At 45.0% G+C, this 16721-nt stretch overlaps 1 protein-coding gene across 4 annotated transcripts in view; it reads right to left on the minus strand.

Annotated features, from left to right (window-relative positions):
* Window positions 1-1179: 1179 nt before the first annotated feature.
* SLC41A3 (solute carrier family 41 member 3) overlaps window positions 1180-16721 on the minus strand; it is a 283615-nt gene continuing 268073 nt past the window's right edge. For 2 of the 4 annotated variants that reach the window (XM_069206274.1, XM_069206276.1), the window contains one exon: window positions 1180-1631. In XM_069206274.1, coding sequence (XP_069062375.1) covers window positions 1446-1631 — 186 coding nt within the window. In that variant the 3' untranslated portion in view covers window positions 1180-1445. The remainder of the gene's footprint in view (window positions 1632-16721) is intronic. The other 2 variants (XM_069206275.1, XM_069206277.1) reach the window with 1 other exon arrangement.

Here is a 16721-nt window from a genome sequence, read left to right on the forward strand (position 1 = left end):
AGTGTCCCTGGGGCCTGGGGAGGGGACCTGTGGCCCTATTCCATGGTGTTCCACCATGGAAATGGGCCCACGGGTCCCCTAACGCCTGCCCTGACCCAGGCGCTAAATAATGGCGCTAAGCAAGCTTAGCACCCTTATTTAGGCCCACCTCCCTCCCATGCACCATTTTTGTACAAGAGGATAAATGAGGCGCTAGGAACTTTGAGTCATTTTTAGCCCAGGAACACCTACCTTGCATCTCACTGATGCATGGTAATTTTCCTCAGGCAAAAAATTACTTTAACTCCAATATTTAGGCGCTAGACATATATAGCGCCAAAATATCAATATTGAGTTAAGTTTGAGCTGAATTAGCGTAAAAAAAATGACACTAATTCAGCGCAAACAGGGTATAAATATGCCCCTTAGATCTGTAGGTATTACAAGGCAGATGGGATTCCTTTAAAGGCTTTCTTCGGTTTAACAGGACAGAGACTCTCACCAGCCTCTTTCTTGACGTCTTTGAAAGAGGAGGAATATAGATAGATAATCTTAATTAGCATGGAGACTCCCAGCCTGGTGTTTCACACTGAAGATTAAGACTTGTTGGGATAAGGGCATCTCAGGAGCTTTGAATTTTCTGCACTCATCTGTCTAAGCTATTCTAAGTTTCAATGTTTAGTATAAATAGTAAAACAAGTGCTAAATGTCTTTAATGACCACACTATGACAAGGCACTCCCCCTCAAAGGCTAGTTACTTTTGTCCAGCAATGCACTCATTAAAGGGCTGCCACCTTTGTTGTTTTGGCAAATGGCTCCTAATAAAAGCTAGAATTTGGGTGTCTCCATTCTCATTGACTTGAGGTAGCATTACTCAATTTCCTTAACCAGTAGCTCCCACCTTCAGGTAAGACTAATCAGATGCAGTTCCTCACAGTCTCATCTCACATAAGCTGTAGACCTTTCTTTTGACAGTAAAGGCTGTATGATAGTTGCTCTAATTAGGAACACGTGAGGAAAAGTCTTACCTTTGTGCCCAATGCAAAAATCCTTAGGTCTTTCTTGCCATACTTCCAATCATTTACAAAACACCACATCTTTCCAGTCTACATTCATTTTAAAACGTTAAGGTGATCCTTACAGACATCATTCCATTCATCCTGTGGGAAAGATATCTACTGACAGCAGCATGACAAGTATTTATGGACATTTGTGCTTTATTTACAGAAGTTCGTTATTACTTTCACTGCACTGCTTGAGACAGTGCAACAGTCTCCATGATGTTCAGCAACTCTTCTCAGAAAGATCCACCAAGCTGGACACTGAAGAGCAAACATGTCACCCTGTGACTGGTGTGTTTTGTTTTACAAAAATGAAACCAGACACATTCTTGATCCCATGACTGTGGAGTCAATGTTGCACAAACGCAACACACTTTCCTAATTTTGAAATGTACAAAATGTCCTTAATTTCCCATCTCTGAAACCTGCCCACTCATGAGGAACACCGCCCGAAAACAGAGAGCCAGGAATCCTGTTCCCAGGAGGTCTCCAAGAGCCGTGAGGTAGGGGATGGAGAAGTTATCCGGGTCCAGTTCTTTTCTCCACATGTATCGCACAATCAGATCAGCCAGGTAGAGCAGGAGAGCGACCTGGAAAGAGAAGAAAAGCCTGTCAAAGGCAAACACAAGAGGAATACTCGGCAAGAGTATCTGCAGTCATGGGGGCACAGCTTCTAAAGCCTCCGAACAATGAAATCTCGCAGATTTACATAACAAATAACAACGATTATATCACAATTCATTATTTTTCATTTTTCACAATCATGCACTTTGTAGATATCCTGAAAATCTTACTAGATAATTTTACTTAGCATCTGAAAGCAAGTTGGCACGTGTTTCTGGACCTAAAACTCGGTGTGGAAAAACTAGACTTGGTAATTCAGGGTTTAGAAGTACGATACTCAGTTTTACCACGTGTAGATTCACACCCAGGGAAACCAGCTAGAGCTGACAGGAGTGCAGGAGCTGTCATGGGGAACACAACCTAGGCCACTTCCGGCCCCTGCAGTACCACAATTAATCTGACACTGTTCTTACCATACTGGTCCTCTCATGCCACGCCTTGGCCCTGCTCCTCAACTCCTCACCACCATGAACTCCCTCTCGCGCTACTCCACCCCACCAGCAGAAATGCTGGGTGTAAGTCCACACTCAGCTAATATAGTGAACCCTAGGCAAAAGGCGCACCTAACACCCACCCGCACACAGCTGCAACACACAGAGTAAGCAATGCTCCTTCTCACCATCCCCCAAGCCCCATGGCAGCTCCCTGACCACAGGCTCTTGCCCCATAATCTACCTCTTTACCATTTACCACCTGGTCCTAGCAGGTGGTACACAGGAGCATACATTCCAATGGAAATGGTGATTCGCTGCCCATTTTGACCCTGTAAAATTAGGATCCATACAGTTATTCCCCATTCTGTGGAGTTTAACTCGTAATTGAATGATACTGGTGGATTGTTTCCACACAGTGTCAATGTTTCCGTTTTGCACCCCACCAGTACAGTTCAATCTCTAATTGAGCTCTAGATGCCTGGACACGACTAGGCCTAGTAATGGGAATTTCATTCTTATTTATTTCTCCATGAACTGATTTACTTTTAACTATCTGAAGCTTCCGCTGATATAGAAAACAGCACAAAGGACTGCAAATAGTTATAGAAAGAGGAAAAACAAGAGATTGTAATACAATAAGAGAAAATAAGGTTACAACTGGATAGAGAAAAAAGGCATAAAGGGCTTAAGGGAGATGCACAGATAAAAGAGCTGCAGAATTTGTGAGGCGCAAAATGTAAATGGGAATAAACAGATGAGAGTGGTGGAAATAAAATGTCAGTGAATGAGGACAGTGATTGAACACACAAGACACAAGATATTGTACAATATGTATTAATACAAATGATTGTTTAAACAACCCTAAAAAAGAAGCACATTAAAAACTCAGGAAGTAAGAAAGGTAAGCAAGGCGACCTGGGAAGGGCAGTGTTCTTTGAGGAAAGCTGCTCAGGAAGGAACATTATAGCCTTTTTTTTGGAACGCTGTTGATGGTGGAAGAACTAAAGCTGTTCTACTTTTTTTGTATAATGCTCTCGGTTCCAGCAAAAGATTTTCACCTTCCTTTGGATCACTAGAAAGACAGTGCCCAGATTCTGAAGCCTGACACTAACAGATCTGCTATCTTCATTTAACTGTAAGTTTCCTCCATATCCTGTACAAGTGCTTCACTATCATTCAGAAGAAACTATTGCCCTGATTTTGACTTTGGCGGATGGAAAAGCCCGTTCGCCGAAGTCCTGACGGGTAGGTTGCCTCCAGTATGGCAATCAATCAATCAAGGATTTATAGAGCGCACTAATCACCCGTTAGGGTCTCATGGCGCTGGGGGGGGGGGGGGCTACTGGTCGTAAAGCCATGTCTTGAGGCGTTTCCTGAATGTCAAGAGGTCTTGGGTGTGGCGAAGGTGGAGCCGTAGGGAGTTCCAGGTCTTGGCGGCTAGGTGAGAGAAGGATCTTCCTCCGGCGGTGGTGCGGCTGATGCGGGGAATGAAGGCGAGGGCGAGGCTGGCAGAGCGAAGATTGCGGGTGGGGGTGTGGAAGGTGAGTCTGTCGTTGAGGTAGGCTGGGCCTGTGTTGTGGAGGGCCTTGTGTGCGTGGATGAGGAGTTTGAAGGTGATCCTCTTTGACACTGGTAGCCAGTGAAGGTCTCTGAGGTGGGGGAATTGTGGTCACGGCATGGGATGTCCAGAATGAGGCAGGAGGATGCGTTATGGATTCTTTGCAGTTTTGTTAGGAGTTTGGTTGTTATTCCTGCATATAGGGCGTTTCCGTTGTCCAATCGGCTGCTGACCAGGGCGTGGGTGACAGTTTTCCTGGTTTAGACGGGAATCCACTTGAAGATTTTGCGGAGCATGCGGAGAGTGTTGTAGCAGGAAGAGGAGATGGCATTGACCTGCTGAGTCATGCTGAGTGTGGAGTCCAAGATGAAGCCTAGGTTGCGTGCGTGGGTGGTGGGCGAGGGCGCTGTTCCTAGGGAGGTGGACCACCAGGAGTCATTCCAAGTTGAGGGGTTGGTGCCAAAGATGAGGATTTCTGTCTTGTCTGTGTTTAACTTGAGGTGGCTTGATTCCATCCAGCTGGCGATGGCGTGAAGTCCATTGTGGAGGTTGTTCTTTGCAGTTGTAGGGTCTTTCGTGAGGGAGAGGATGAGCTGAGTGTCGTCTGCGCAGGAAACTATATTGATGTGGTGGGTTCGTGTGATGATGGCGAGGGGGGCCATGTAAACGCTGAAGAGCGTGGGGCTGAGCGAAGATCCTTGGGGAACTCCATAGATGATTCTGGAAGCTTCTGACAGGAACGGTTGGAGGCGGGAATCTCTGGGTTCTGCCTGAGAGAAATGACAAGATCCAGTCGAGTGCCTTGTCGCGGATTCCAGCGCTGAGTAGGCGTGTGCAGAGAGTGTGATGACATACCGTGTCGAAAGCTGCGGAGAGGTCCAGGAGGATGAGTGCTGCTGTTTCTCCTTCGTCGAGCACGGTCCTAATGTCGTCTGTGGCAGCAATGAGTGCAGTCTTAGTGCTGTGGTTTCTGCGGAATCCGGATTGGGAGGTGTTGAGTACCTTGCTGTCTTCCAGGAACCAGGATAGTTGGCTGTTTACAATTTTTTCGATGACCTTGGCTGGGAAGGGGAGGAGGGAGATCGGCCGAAAGTTCTTGGGGTCGTCTGGGTCTGCCTTTGGTTTCTTTAGCAGGGCGTTGATTTCTGCGTGCTTCCATCTTTCTGGGAAGGTGGCTGACTCGAAGGAGCTATTGATGGTTTTGCAGAGGTGGGGGGCGATGATGATGTTTGCCTTATTGAAGATATGGTGTGGGCAGGGGTCCGATGGTGATCCGCAGTGGATGGAGGCCATGGTGGTGGCGGTGTCCTCTATGTTGACGGGGGTCCAGGTGTGGATGAGGTGGGTGTTGCTTGGAGCGTTGGGTTCTTGGGTGTTTGTAGTCAGCTGGTCGGTCTGGGGTTTGAAGCTATTGTGGATTTCTTCTATCTTTTGACGGAAGTGGGTTGCCAGCGAGTTGCAGAACTCCTGTGATGGCAGGGGTTAGTTGGAGCAGGTCCTGGTTGGTGGAGAGCTCATTGACGATGCCGAAGAGCTCTTTACTGTTGTGAGCGTTGGCGTTGATGCGTATTTTGAAGTGGGTCCTTTTGGTGGTGCGGATCAGTTGGTGATGTTTGCGTAGGGCATCCTTGAAAGCAACGTGGTTGGAGTTGGTAGGGTCAAGGTGCCAGGTTTTTTCCATTCTGTGACATAACCGTTTGGATTCCTGTAGTTCTGGGGTGAACCAGCTGGCCTTGATTCTGTGTGAGGTGTTTTTTTTTTTTTTGAGCGGTGTGAGGGTGTTGGCACAATCTTCTATCCAGCGATGCAGGTTGGTGGTGGCTATGTTGGGGTCCGGGGTCCCAGGGGGTGGGGCTCGGGCGAGAGTGGAGATCAGTTGATCCATTGATATTTTGCTCCAGTTGCGTCGGGGGGGTTGTGTGCGGTGGTGGTGAGTGACTGGTTTTTGGTAGAAGTGGATGCAGCGGTGGTCTGTCCAACTGAGTTCGGTGGTTTGGCTGAAAGAGACGTGGTTGCTGGCTGAGAAGATGGGGTTGAGTGTGTGGCCTGCGGAGTGGGTGGGTGTAGTGACGAGTTGCTTGAGGCCGAAGTTGGCGCGGTTGTCGATTAGGTTGGTGGTCTTGATATCGTTGTTACTTTCTAGGTGGAAGTTTAGGTCACCAGGAGGATGTAGTCTGTTGAGGCGAGGGCTTGGGAGCTAATGGCATCGGCGATGTCATCACAGAACTGCGGTCTGGGTCCAGGGGGTCTGTAGACCAGTGTTCCTCTGAGTGTGTTGTTGGCATTGATGTGGATTTTGAAGTGGAGGTGCTCGGCGGAGTTGATGGTGTCGTGGGAGTTGGTGGAGACTCTTATGGTATTTTTGTGGACCAAGGCGATTCCTCCTCCTGGTCTGTTGATTCGGTCTCTTCTGGTGATCTTGTAGTTTTCTGGTATGGCTATGGCTACGTCTGGTTCTGAGGCCGAATTCATCCAGGTTTCGGTGAGGAATGCGACGTCGGGCGAGTATGTGGTCAGGAGGTCCCAGAGTTCAATTGCATGTTTGTGGACGGAGCGGGTGTTAAGTAGGATGCATCTTAGGCGGTTGTCTGTTTTGATTTGGAGTTTGGAGGTTAGGTTGCAGGTGAAATTGCAGGCTTTGCAGGAGAAGGGTCCTTTGGTGCACGTCGGTGTGGACTGGAAGCAGATGGAGGAGCGTCCTGGATTAAGGGTGTGGTGTTCATTGGCACTGTAAAGGTGTTTGGTGGCACGGGAGGCGTGTTGGCCAGGGGGTTTGGCGCTGGACGCGGTCTTGGCGCGGACGGGCGCAGACGGGCTTGCCTTTGGCACGCCTTCGGTGCGTCCGCGCTGCGGCCGGCATAAGAGGGGAGGGAGTGGCAGCTGGGAGGAGGGAGGGAAACCTCCAATGGGAGTGCAGGGGGCGGGGGCAGCAGGAGTCAGGAGCGGGAAGAGCTCCGAGGAGGAGGGAGGGAGGTGTGGCCTTCCGGTAGAGGAGAAGCCAAGAAGCCCAAACAAGCCCAGACAAGCCCAAACAAGCCCAAACAAGCCCAAAACAATGGCAGCACTTACCGGAGCAGTGGTGAGGAGGAAGCGACCTGCCTGCAAGGATGCAGGGTCAGTCTCTCTGCCGGGGCCATTACGGGTTTCCCGCTGGGTCAGGGGGCGGAAAAGGCCTACAGCATTGTCTCCGGCTCATAATAGAGCCAACGGCAATGCTGTAGTGCGAGGGTACACCAGCACCCGTTGAAATGTTCACTGTCTGTAAAGACAGTGAACATTGCAACCGGGCTGGTCAGGGGGGAACCCCTGCACTGCCCATGCCAAGTGCATGGGCAGTCATGGTGGTGTTACTGCCATGGAATCGCTGGCGGATAAAGGGGTTGTAATCCTCTGGTGGATAAGGACTGCCAGAACTGCCAGACCGTCGTGTAGTCGAAATCTGGCGGTGCTGATGGTCCGATCGCCACTGCGACCCTGGCGGTCAGTGGACCATCAGGGTCGTAATGAGGCCTACAGGCTGCATCACCTTTGGAACCACCGCTGCAGCGTTGACAATGACAAGAGATTCTGCATCGCATATTCCCAGCTCCTCGAAACCGAAGCATAGCCCCAATTGCGTGATGCATCACCCACTCCGGACTTCGCATCGCAAGCCCTCATCGACGGGATCTTCAATGATGACACAACAGGACCTCACACTGCAGCCACGCCACATCTCAGAACCGGTGCAATGCCTCGGCGCAGATCCTCGCAACACTCCGTAAACCAAGATTGAAGATACTGGTAGCTAGCTTGTGTTCCATCGTGGTCCACCTGAACTTGCGACTTTGTCCCAGCCCTGCAAGACCAGATATTCACAGTTGGCGCTTTTGGCCCTAATGTACTAAAATCTTTAAAATGTCTAATGTACTAAAATCTTTAAAATTTGAAATTTCAGGTTCTACTGATTGGATGTTTGTGATTTTGATCGTTTTATTCATTAAAAAGTACTCTATTTTTCTAACTCTGCTGTGGGCTCCTTTTGTCCTGTATTTTCACTGTGTCACAGTTTGAAGCGTGGCACAAATACTTTACACATCGCCTCTAAGTTAAACATGACTGCTCTGTGCCAAGCTGCCTGATGGCTGAGCACAGGATAATTTAGGGTTTGCTTGTGACTTCAACCTGAGAAAAATTGTGGTTACTGCTGGAGAAGGGTTTGACTCCCCCTCATCCAGCACCCCAACTTCTCACAGTGTCTTTTGGTTGTCCATGCTTTTCCCTTCTTTGATTATCATTTATGACCATAAGCTGAAGTGCTGCAACAGAACTGAGTGTGCGGATATAAGATTTTTCAGCAAAAGTATGTAATCTTTGCATACAATGGAAGTGCCTGCACAAAAAGAACTAGGGAATGGTAATGTTGACCTTAACTACTGATACTTTCTAGTTCTCCTTTTGCTTAACATAACACAAATTAGCATGGTAAAACCATCCATGAACTAGCCGACAAACAGGATAAGCAGTTTTTCAAGACAAGGTAAATACATGACTAAATACAGCTGCACATATTATTGCTGGCAAATAAACAAGATCTGTAAGATTTTGAGGAAAGTTGACTCCCTGAAAAGAATTAGCCCTGCACATGGTAGAATAACAAATGGGCATATTAGATTCTCGCATAAATTTCAATTTATCTTTTATTTTATTTATTATATTTAACTGAGCCAATCGTGGCTGACATGGGATACTGAGCACTTTGCAACAGATGGAAAAACAACTAAGCACAAAGGTACTTGTATAATACATATCTTAAATGCGTAATGCATGTGTGTGTAATCATGTAGGTGTGTAATTCATATAAGTGTGTAATGCATGTAAGTGTAGGGGTTGTGTTTATTTTGTACTTAGTGTTATGGTTTTATTTGGGCTTTTGGAGGGAGAGGTGGTTTACTTTGGGGCTTTGGAGAGAGGGAGTGTTTTTTTTTTTGTTTTTTTCGGAAGTGGTAGGGTACAAGCCGCCCCTGCAAAGGTAACTCCTGAATGTCTGTAGTTGGTAGTGCAGACTAGGTTCTGAACAGCTTGGTTATATGATCAGTTCAGAATGGTCTAGCAATGTGTCTTTAAGTTTTTCATGTTCTGATCAGCTGTAAATGTGTTCTGTTGGTTCCTGTGAGACTCTGAGATTGCTTAGTGAAGTCTTAGATTCTCTTATTCAGGCTGGCAGATGCCCAGAGTGCAAGACCTCGTATTGTGCTTAGAGCTGGTGCAACTAAGTTCAGAGGGAGCTTCCAGCTTTGGGAGACTTTGAGAACACAGTTCATGATGCAGTAGGTTCATAACACAAGCATGCAGAGTCTTCAAAGGTGTGTTCCAAAGTGATGTGTTCTGTGTGGTAGAGTTATCAGCAGCAGCCAGCCAGCAGGGAATGGCACGGAAAGACAAGAGGAGGAGAAGTCAGGTCAAATGGGAACTTAGAAAGCTTTGGACAAACCATCAAAAGTTAATGGTTCACTTCTAAGACTCTTGAGTTGCTTCTGGGGTCTCAGGCACATAACGTGGGGCACTGTTATAGGTGAGATGCAGACACTAGTGATATTTATGTGAAAAGCATACTATTATCAAGCTGGGCTGAGATGCTCTTCTTTGGATGACAAGTCCTTACAATACAGATGGAAGCAGATTACCCTTCAAAGCTTTGAAGATGAGTTAAAGCAGGTGATCATCATGTAGGGAAATCTACCTCCTTCTTCCCAAGTAAAAGTGTCAGCAGGTTTCATTGCTTGGTCTTCAATTCAATCCCTGGTTCATAAATGCAAGCAGCTGTAGTGGATCCTATTTATTTTTTATTGGGAATCAGGAGTTAGATTAGCATTCTGGCTTGCAGGCCTGTGCCCCTGTCACCTAATTACTTTTAACCTACATAGCCTGCTCTGTTTTAGCACATTTATTTAATTATTTCTTCCAAGATGGCTGCTATCTTTATAGATAGGAAGATGTTTTGATTTCATGTTATCAGTGACACTCTGTGAAGGCGTCACTATCAGCGTCAAAAACAAGTGACAGACGTAGGTATTCACATTATGTCCCTTTCTCACTTATGTGTGACAGGAACATAATGTACTTCTGGAGAGAATTGTTTATATAATTGCTGCCCCAAGCATGCCTTCTTACCTGTTGTTTGGGAACATATCCGTGTCAGGCGTCCTACAAGATCTGTATAAATACATCTCACGCAGACAAGATCATCAGAGGGATTCCTACCAGATGCCATCAATGTATCTGGGGCGGTGCTTCTCATAGACCTGATACTGGCAGATTAGGTTTAACACACCTAGCTCTCTTTAGGTTAGAGATTAGGTTCATCATGCTATGGTACTAGGGCCTATCTTACATCTCATGTTATTGCAAGATGGTGGGGGTCTTTGTATTCACAAATCTCGTTTTTACAATTCTGCTTCTTGCATTGTTCATTATTCTAATCATTGTAGACCATGAATTTTACAGTAGATTGCAGTTGTTAATGAAACCTATTGAAAACTTTACTGCATCTTCTTCATTGCCTGTGTGTGACTGAGACTTGTTACTCATGTGAGAAAAAGGTAATCTCTGTTTAACCACGACTCCCCTGAGATGTCACACTCTTGATGGGTAAAGGCTGCCACAAATCACCTTTTATTTTTTGTTTTTTTGGTGAGGTACTGCTTGTGAGTCAGGAAGGTTGGGCCGACAGTTGCGACTTGTTGTAGGATTGGCCTAGTTGCCTACAAACAAAAGTGCTGTCATCCCTAAACCAGCAATCTTGCCTACAGCAAGAGTCCAAGCAGCAGAGCCTGGCTGCTAGGTCAATTGTTTCCCCTGTACTGGTGCACAGAGCCTTGCCCAAAGAGAAAGGATTAGCTGATATTGTGACCCAGATTCTCTCCTGAAAGCCATAGCTACAGACCAACCCATCCCATGATGCTCAGCAAGTTATAATGCTTAAACCATCTCACGGTCCATAGTGAGTGAAAACAAAACATCCCATAATGCTAGTAAGGAATGTGAACTGGATCAAGATAATCTTGGGAGGAGGTTGTTTCGGGGTATCAAGTCTGTTGTCCAGGCTAAACACAGGATGCAGGATTGGCCAGAGAACACATCCCTTTTCCACAAGTGAGAACAAATAGCTATGCCCTTGGCCTCTTCTGGATAGATGTTGCTTCCTGCAGACTACTACCTGCCCTGCTAAAACTCACTCAAACTAGTGAGGTGAAAACAAAGGGTTGCACTCTTCACTTTAACCAGAAAGGCACACTAGTGTTTAACTTGTCCACCATCTTGCAAACGCCACACATTTCACACTAGGAAGGAAGTCAAGGGTCCATGTCATGACTGACTGCATGGATTTATGTAGAAGAGGCAGTCAACTGCTTCACTAACCTGAGGTGCAGATAAAATGGCCCGTACCCCTTGACTACTCATTTGCTGCTATTAACAGCCAATCATGCCTCAGTCTGGACAGGAGGAAAGTGGTCACCCTAGTCAAAAAGACGTTTTTTTAAGATGACCCAATCTTCAGCAGAGTCACATACTCTGCTGGAGAACAACATACAAACATCATAGTATAGTATAATATAGTGTACTCAAGGCATATGCCACATGGGTAGGAAATCGTATCAGATGTAACAAAATTCATGAAAATCAGATGCCAGACAGATCAGATTTACTGCTTCAAGGACTTAAAGCTACTACACAATTCAACCACAATGTTAAAAGATAAGGAACAATTTGTTCATCAAAACTGCAAGTCATCATGGGCGACCACACAATAGGTATTTCTTATGCGTGAAACCCATTTTAGGAACCTTGAACTTTCACCACCTTGGAAAATATTACCAATTCACACTTTGTCAGGGATGTTTAGTGGGCATCTCTTCCAAATTACAAATCAGTGCCATATCTTTCAATGGACAGAATTCTGGTCGTAAACCATTGAAAAGTGACAGACTCCAATTCTGGGGTGGTAACCTCTTAGCAAAAGGTAAAGTGTTCAATCTGGGCTACTTTCCATTTGAGGAAAACACTTCATGGGGGTAGGCAGTGGCTCTAGGGATCACTGCCAACTCTCACTGAAACTTTTAAAAGAAAACAAAACTTATTAGGTCGAGCGTGGGAGCTTTTACCTGTTGTAAGTATTGTCGGCTGTTAACTACACCCAACTCATGCCCATCACTTTCACTCGTTCATGGGCTTGCCTTTCAAAAATCACTTGATGTCTTTGGTAATTGCTTTACATTTGTCCCGTCTTGAGGCTGTTTTTGTCTCGCCTTGCAGACTCTCCTGTTTCATGGATTATTGCACGAATGCCGATATACTTCAACGCAGGCAAACTATCTTTTTTGTCTCTCCCATTCGTGTTGCATGGCAGCAATTGCTCACAGCGCGAGTAGTATAAACAGAGTGAACTCGATCTGCGGTATTGAAGCGCTGGTCATATTGTTCACAGATACCTAATCAGAGTCCTTTCTTGTGGCTCTACCCTTAAAACACTTGAAACTTTGCAAGCATTCTTTTTCACACACTTTTGACCATAGCTCAGCCCGTAGTGGTCCCGTGACAATGGGATCACCACCAAAACATTCAGCACAACACGCTCTTTCTCTCTAGGTCATATTTGAGACCTCACACTAGGTTAGTGGAGATTCCAAAATAATAAAACCTCCCAACATTCAGGGGCATATTTATACTCCGTTTGCGCCGAAATTGCGTCGTTTTATTCGACGCAAATTCGACGCAAAACTAACGCCATATTTATACTTTGGCGTTAGACGCGTCTAGCGCCAAAGTTCATGGAGTTAGCGTCATTTTTTGGCGTGAACACCTTCCTTGCGTTAATGATATGCAAGGGAGGCGTTCCCGTCTAAAAAAATGACTCCCAGGCATGTGCGTGGTATTTATACTCCCGGGCAAAAATCACGCCCGGGAGTGGGCAGGGCAAAAAACCCCGCATTTGCGCCTGAATTTAACGCCTGGGTCAGGGCAGGCGTTAAGGGACCTGTGGGCTCAGAATGAGCCCAGGGGTGCCCTCCCCTGCCCCCAGGGACACCCCCTGCCACCCTGCCCACCCCAGGAGGACACCCAAGGATGGAGGGACCCACCCCAGGGACATTAAGGTAAGTTCAGGTAAGTTGTTTTTTTTTTTTTTTTTGGCATAGGGGGGCCTGATTTGTGCCCCCCTACATGCCACTATGCCCAATGACCATGCCCAGGGGACAGAAGTCCCCTGGGCATGGCCATTGGGCAAGGGGCATGACTCCTGTCTTTGCTAAGACAGGAGTCATGTTAATGGGGGATGGGTGTCGTAAAAAAATGGCGCAAATCAGGTTAAGGCGATTTTTTTGACTCAACCTGACTTGCCCCATTTTGAGACGCCCATACGCCATTTTCCCCTACGCCGGCGCTGCCTGGTGTACGTGGTTTTTTTCCACGCACACCAGGCAGCGCCGGTCGGCTAACGCCGGCTAACGCCATTCTATAAATACGGCGCCCACATGGCGCTTCAGAATGGCGTTAGACGGCGCAAATTTTTTTGACGCTAAACTGCGTTAGCGCAGTTTAGCGTCAAAAAGTATAAATATGGCCCTCAGTGTCTTTTTAAGCATTCTCATGGCTGAAACTTTTGTTTTATAGCTGGGACTAGCTTGTATTTTTTCAGGGCCTTGTTTGTAATATCACTGCTATAGGCCTGCTACTCCTGAAAATATGTAATACACTATGTTCTCCAGGGGCTACATATATGGTTTATCTGTGCTATTTATTGTCATTTGTGTGTGGTTATGCCCTCTAGTGGCTAACTATGTAGTTACATAACCATGTTTCGTACAAATGCTGTTCTAGGGGCTGTTCTATGCATTACATTCATAACAACATATTAAAATATTTGTGCACGGAAACCTGCCCCATAATGCTTTGTAGAGAATTACTTTTACAAAACATTTTTGCTCATAACTCAGCCTGTGGTGGTCCTAGGGCAATGAGACCGCATTCAAAACATTGGCCACAATGTGCTATTTCTGTCTACATTGTCTCTGGGTCCACACACAGTTTGTGGGGACTCCAAAATAATAACCCCTCCCACCATTCAATGTCTTTTAAGTTTTCTTATGGCTAGAGCTTTTGTTTTATAGCTATGAGAAGTTTTGTTTTAAAGGCCTTGTAATATCATTTCAGTAGGCCTGCTAGCCCTAAGCACGTCTTCTAGGGGCTAAGTATATGGTTAAACTGAGTTATTTTCTACTGTTTTTTCCATGGGGTTATTACAAATGATATTTTCGTTATGGTGCCCTCAGGGGCTGTTTTGAGCATTACAGTCTAATGCCAAAAGTTTATTTCAGATAAAGGTTTAAAGGATAATTCTTTATGTTTTAACAATCTCTCCTTATTACAGTTATGACCATAATTTCAGTCAACTTAACATCCTTATGACACTATGACTGATGGAACACTCTTGATATGTTTGGGTGACCCTTCTAGTTTATTTCTCCTCCATGGCTGTCTTTTGTCTTCATTTGGGGAACTGTGTTAGCCAGCCAGCAACTCTGATGGCAGGGTGGTGAAAGTGGTATTCTATTGGAATTAGCATGGGAGATTTAAATTAGGATGCTAAATGGCAACATTTTCATTTTTTGCAGCAGATAGAGGAGGAAAGTAAATGGAAGTGCTATCGTTATATGCAGGGCCACTGGAATTATATGGCAGGAAAAGGCAAAATTATGAGGCAGGGTTGACCAATTTATGTGGCAAGAAAAATCCAGGTATAAGTTTACAATGCCAATAGCTCTAACTCAAGCAAATGCGAGACCTATTGCATTGCAAATTCTTTTTTTTTTTTTTTTAAAGCAGCCAATTTCCTTAATGAAATGGAGCTGCTTTAAAATAAAAAAATTTATACTTTATTTAAAATCAGTCACAGTCATGGTATTTTTCTAAACCCTTCCATATCACAGCCATGGTAGTTTTCTAACAACTGCATATCACTATTCCTGTGATTTGCACTAGTCGGTCACAAGTTGCGACCAACCTAATTATTAATTAGGTAGGTCGGAATGCGACCAATTCAGATTCCTTATTTTGCAAACTGGTCTATTAGTTTATAGTCTAAAATCCAAAAGGGGCACACCCTATAACCTGTGGACCTGGGTAAGGAGAACTATGATCAAAAAAGAGGTGAAAGTGTGGCTCTTGACTTACACAGCAGTAATGCAATGAACCCTCCACGTAGGTACATTAATTTATAGGTCAGCTTGCCAAAACAGATTTCTGGTTGCAAAGAGTGGTCACAAATCGCAACCAATTTTTGCGTCCAGAAAAACAGTACTTTTAGCCCCCAATTTGTTAAAATGAATTGCTTTTTTTGGTCCATACAGAACATCTTTATAAAGGGAGCAAGAGACTGAAAAAGGAGAATAATTCTAAATTTTAGAATAATTGAATGATGCCTGTTTAAGAGGCAGCATTTTATTTTTTTGCTTTAAAGTTGGTCGACTGACTCTATACAGATCTTCTCTGCGCCCTCCCACCCAAATGCAGTTTGGGGGCAAGGTAAGTTGACTTCCATAGAATTAACACCTAAAAACAGTCTGTACTTAATTCTAGGCTCAACAGGCAACCACAATAGAGAAGGTGAATCTGTGTAGATCAAATCAAATTTCAAAGCATCTAGGACCAAGTGATCATTTAGATAGAACATTGTTTTCCGTTGCCTTTTGGCATACTTAGCTACACTAGCCATAAATTCATTTGACACCAGATAATGAACCATTTATCTAAAGCCACTTGCAGATAAAAATGTTTCATCCAGTTAATAACAGCTGGTGCTGAGCCACTGAAGACTTTGTCATAGATGTGCATGCAACGGTAATCTGGAATCGAAATCATAATACAGTCAACAAGCACAGGAAACCAAGGCAGGAGTGATACTGTTCGAAATCGCTCTAAACAGTCTTAATCCAGCACCCTTGTAAATAATCTAGGACTTTGCATCAACATATGAATTTCTGAATACCAAAACCATACAGGCACATAAAGCTGGTTATACAAGACTAGGAAGCTCAGGCGTAAGGATGCCTAGGTTATCAGGATGGAGTTAAAAGCAAGATCTAACAAGATCTCTCCTACCATATCACATTTATCCATAATGGCTTTTGGTTCTTTGAGAGCCACAACAATGGCAGTTCCCATCCATATTCTCAGGCAGAATCCGAGTTGCTGTTTTTCTAGGATGTCTGTCTCCTCCAAGAAGTTGGAAAATTGACAGTCTCAATTTTCACCAGGATTTTCCCCTGAGCACAAACAGTCTGGTAGGATAGTAATTACTCACTTCACTTGGGTCTACTGTGAATTTCTTCATAAACAGATACCATGTCCGACTTACAACTCTTCAGGACTATTTCAGTGAATAAGAAAGTGTTAAATAAAAAACAATATCCAGTACATGAATACAGCAGCCAACAGTATCCACATGGATGACAAGGATCATTAGAAGTCCCTCATTTAGTATCCACAATAACGTCCTTCACTTCTGCACTGAAAGAGGTTTGCATGTTGCTTGTGAGAGACATTTTTCGATCTTTGCAAGAAAAAGGGGATGAAGCCCACTGGAGAAAGCTTCAGAAGACTGAACTTGAATAGCCACACAGCTTGAATGAAGAAAAGTATTTAGAACTGTAAATCGTTTCTTAGGAGCGGTTTTGAGCTGCATAAATGCAGCTCCTGGGGTATTCAACTTTGTCTTTCATCATTTTCTTTCTTGTGTGCATGATTTGTAGACTTTCAACTTGCCTTTGTAGGTTATTCGATATTCTACCATGCTGGAGTTGATCAATCCTCAGTTCTTCCAAATAAAGAACAAATACATGAGGACACTGTATAAGGCACTAGGTACCAGACAAGTAACATGGGGGAACCTACCTTAGTAGTGTACTGAAGTCTGCATGTAAATTAAGGCCTAAACCAGTCTGGAAAAACCCAATAGCCATAGGGTGGACAGAATAAAAAGGAATCCAGAGTCCTTCGTGCAAAACACTTAGGAGCCATACGGCTAC

The sequence above is a fragment of the Pleurodeles waltl genome, chromosome 9 (genome assembly GCF_031143425.1).
Source record: "Pleurodeles waltl isolate 20211129_DDA chromosome 9, aPleWal1.hap1.20221129, whole genome shotgun sequence".
In the NCBI taxonomy this organism is placed as follows: Eukaryota; Metazoa; Chordata; class Amphibia; order Caudata; family Salamandridae; genus Pleurodeles; species Pleurodeles waltl.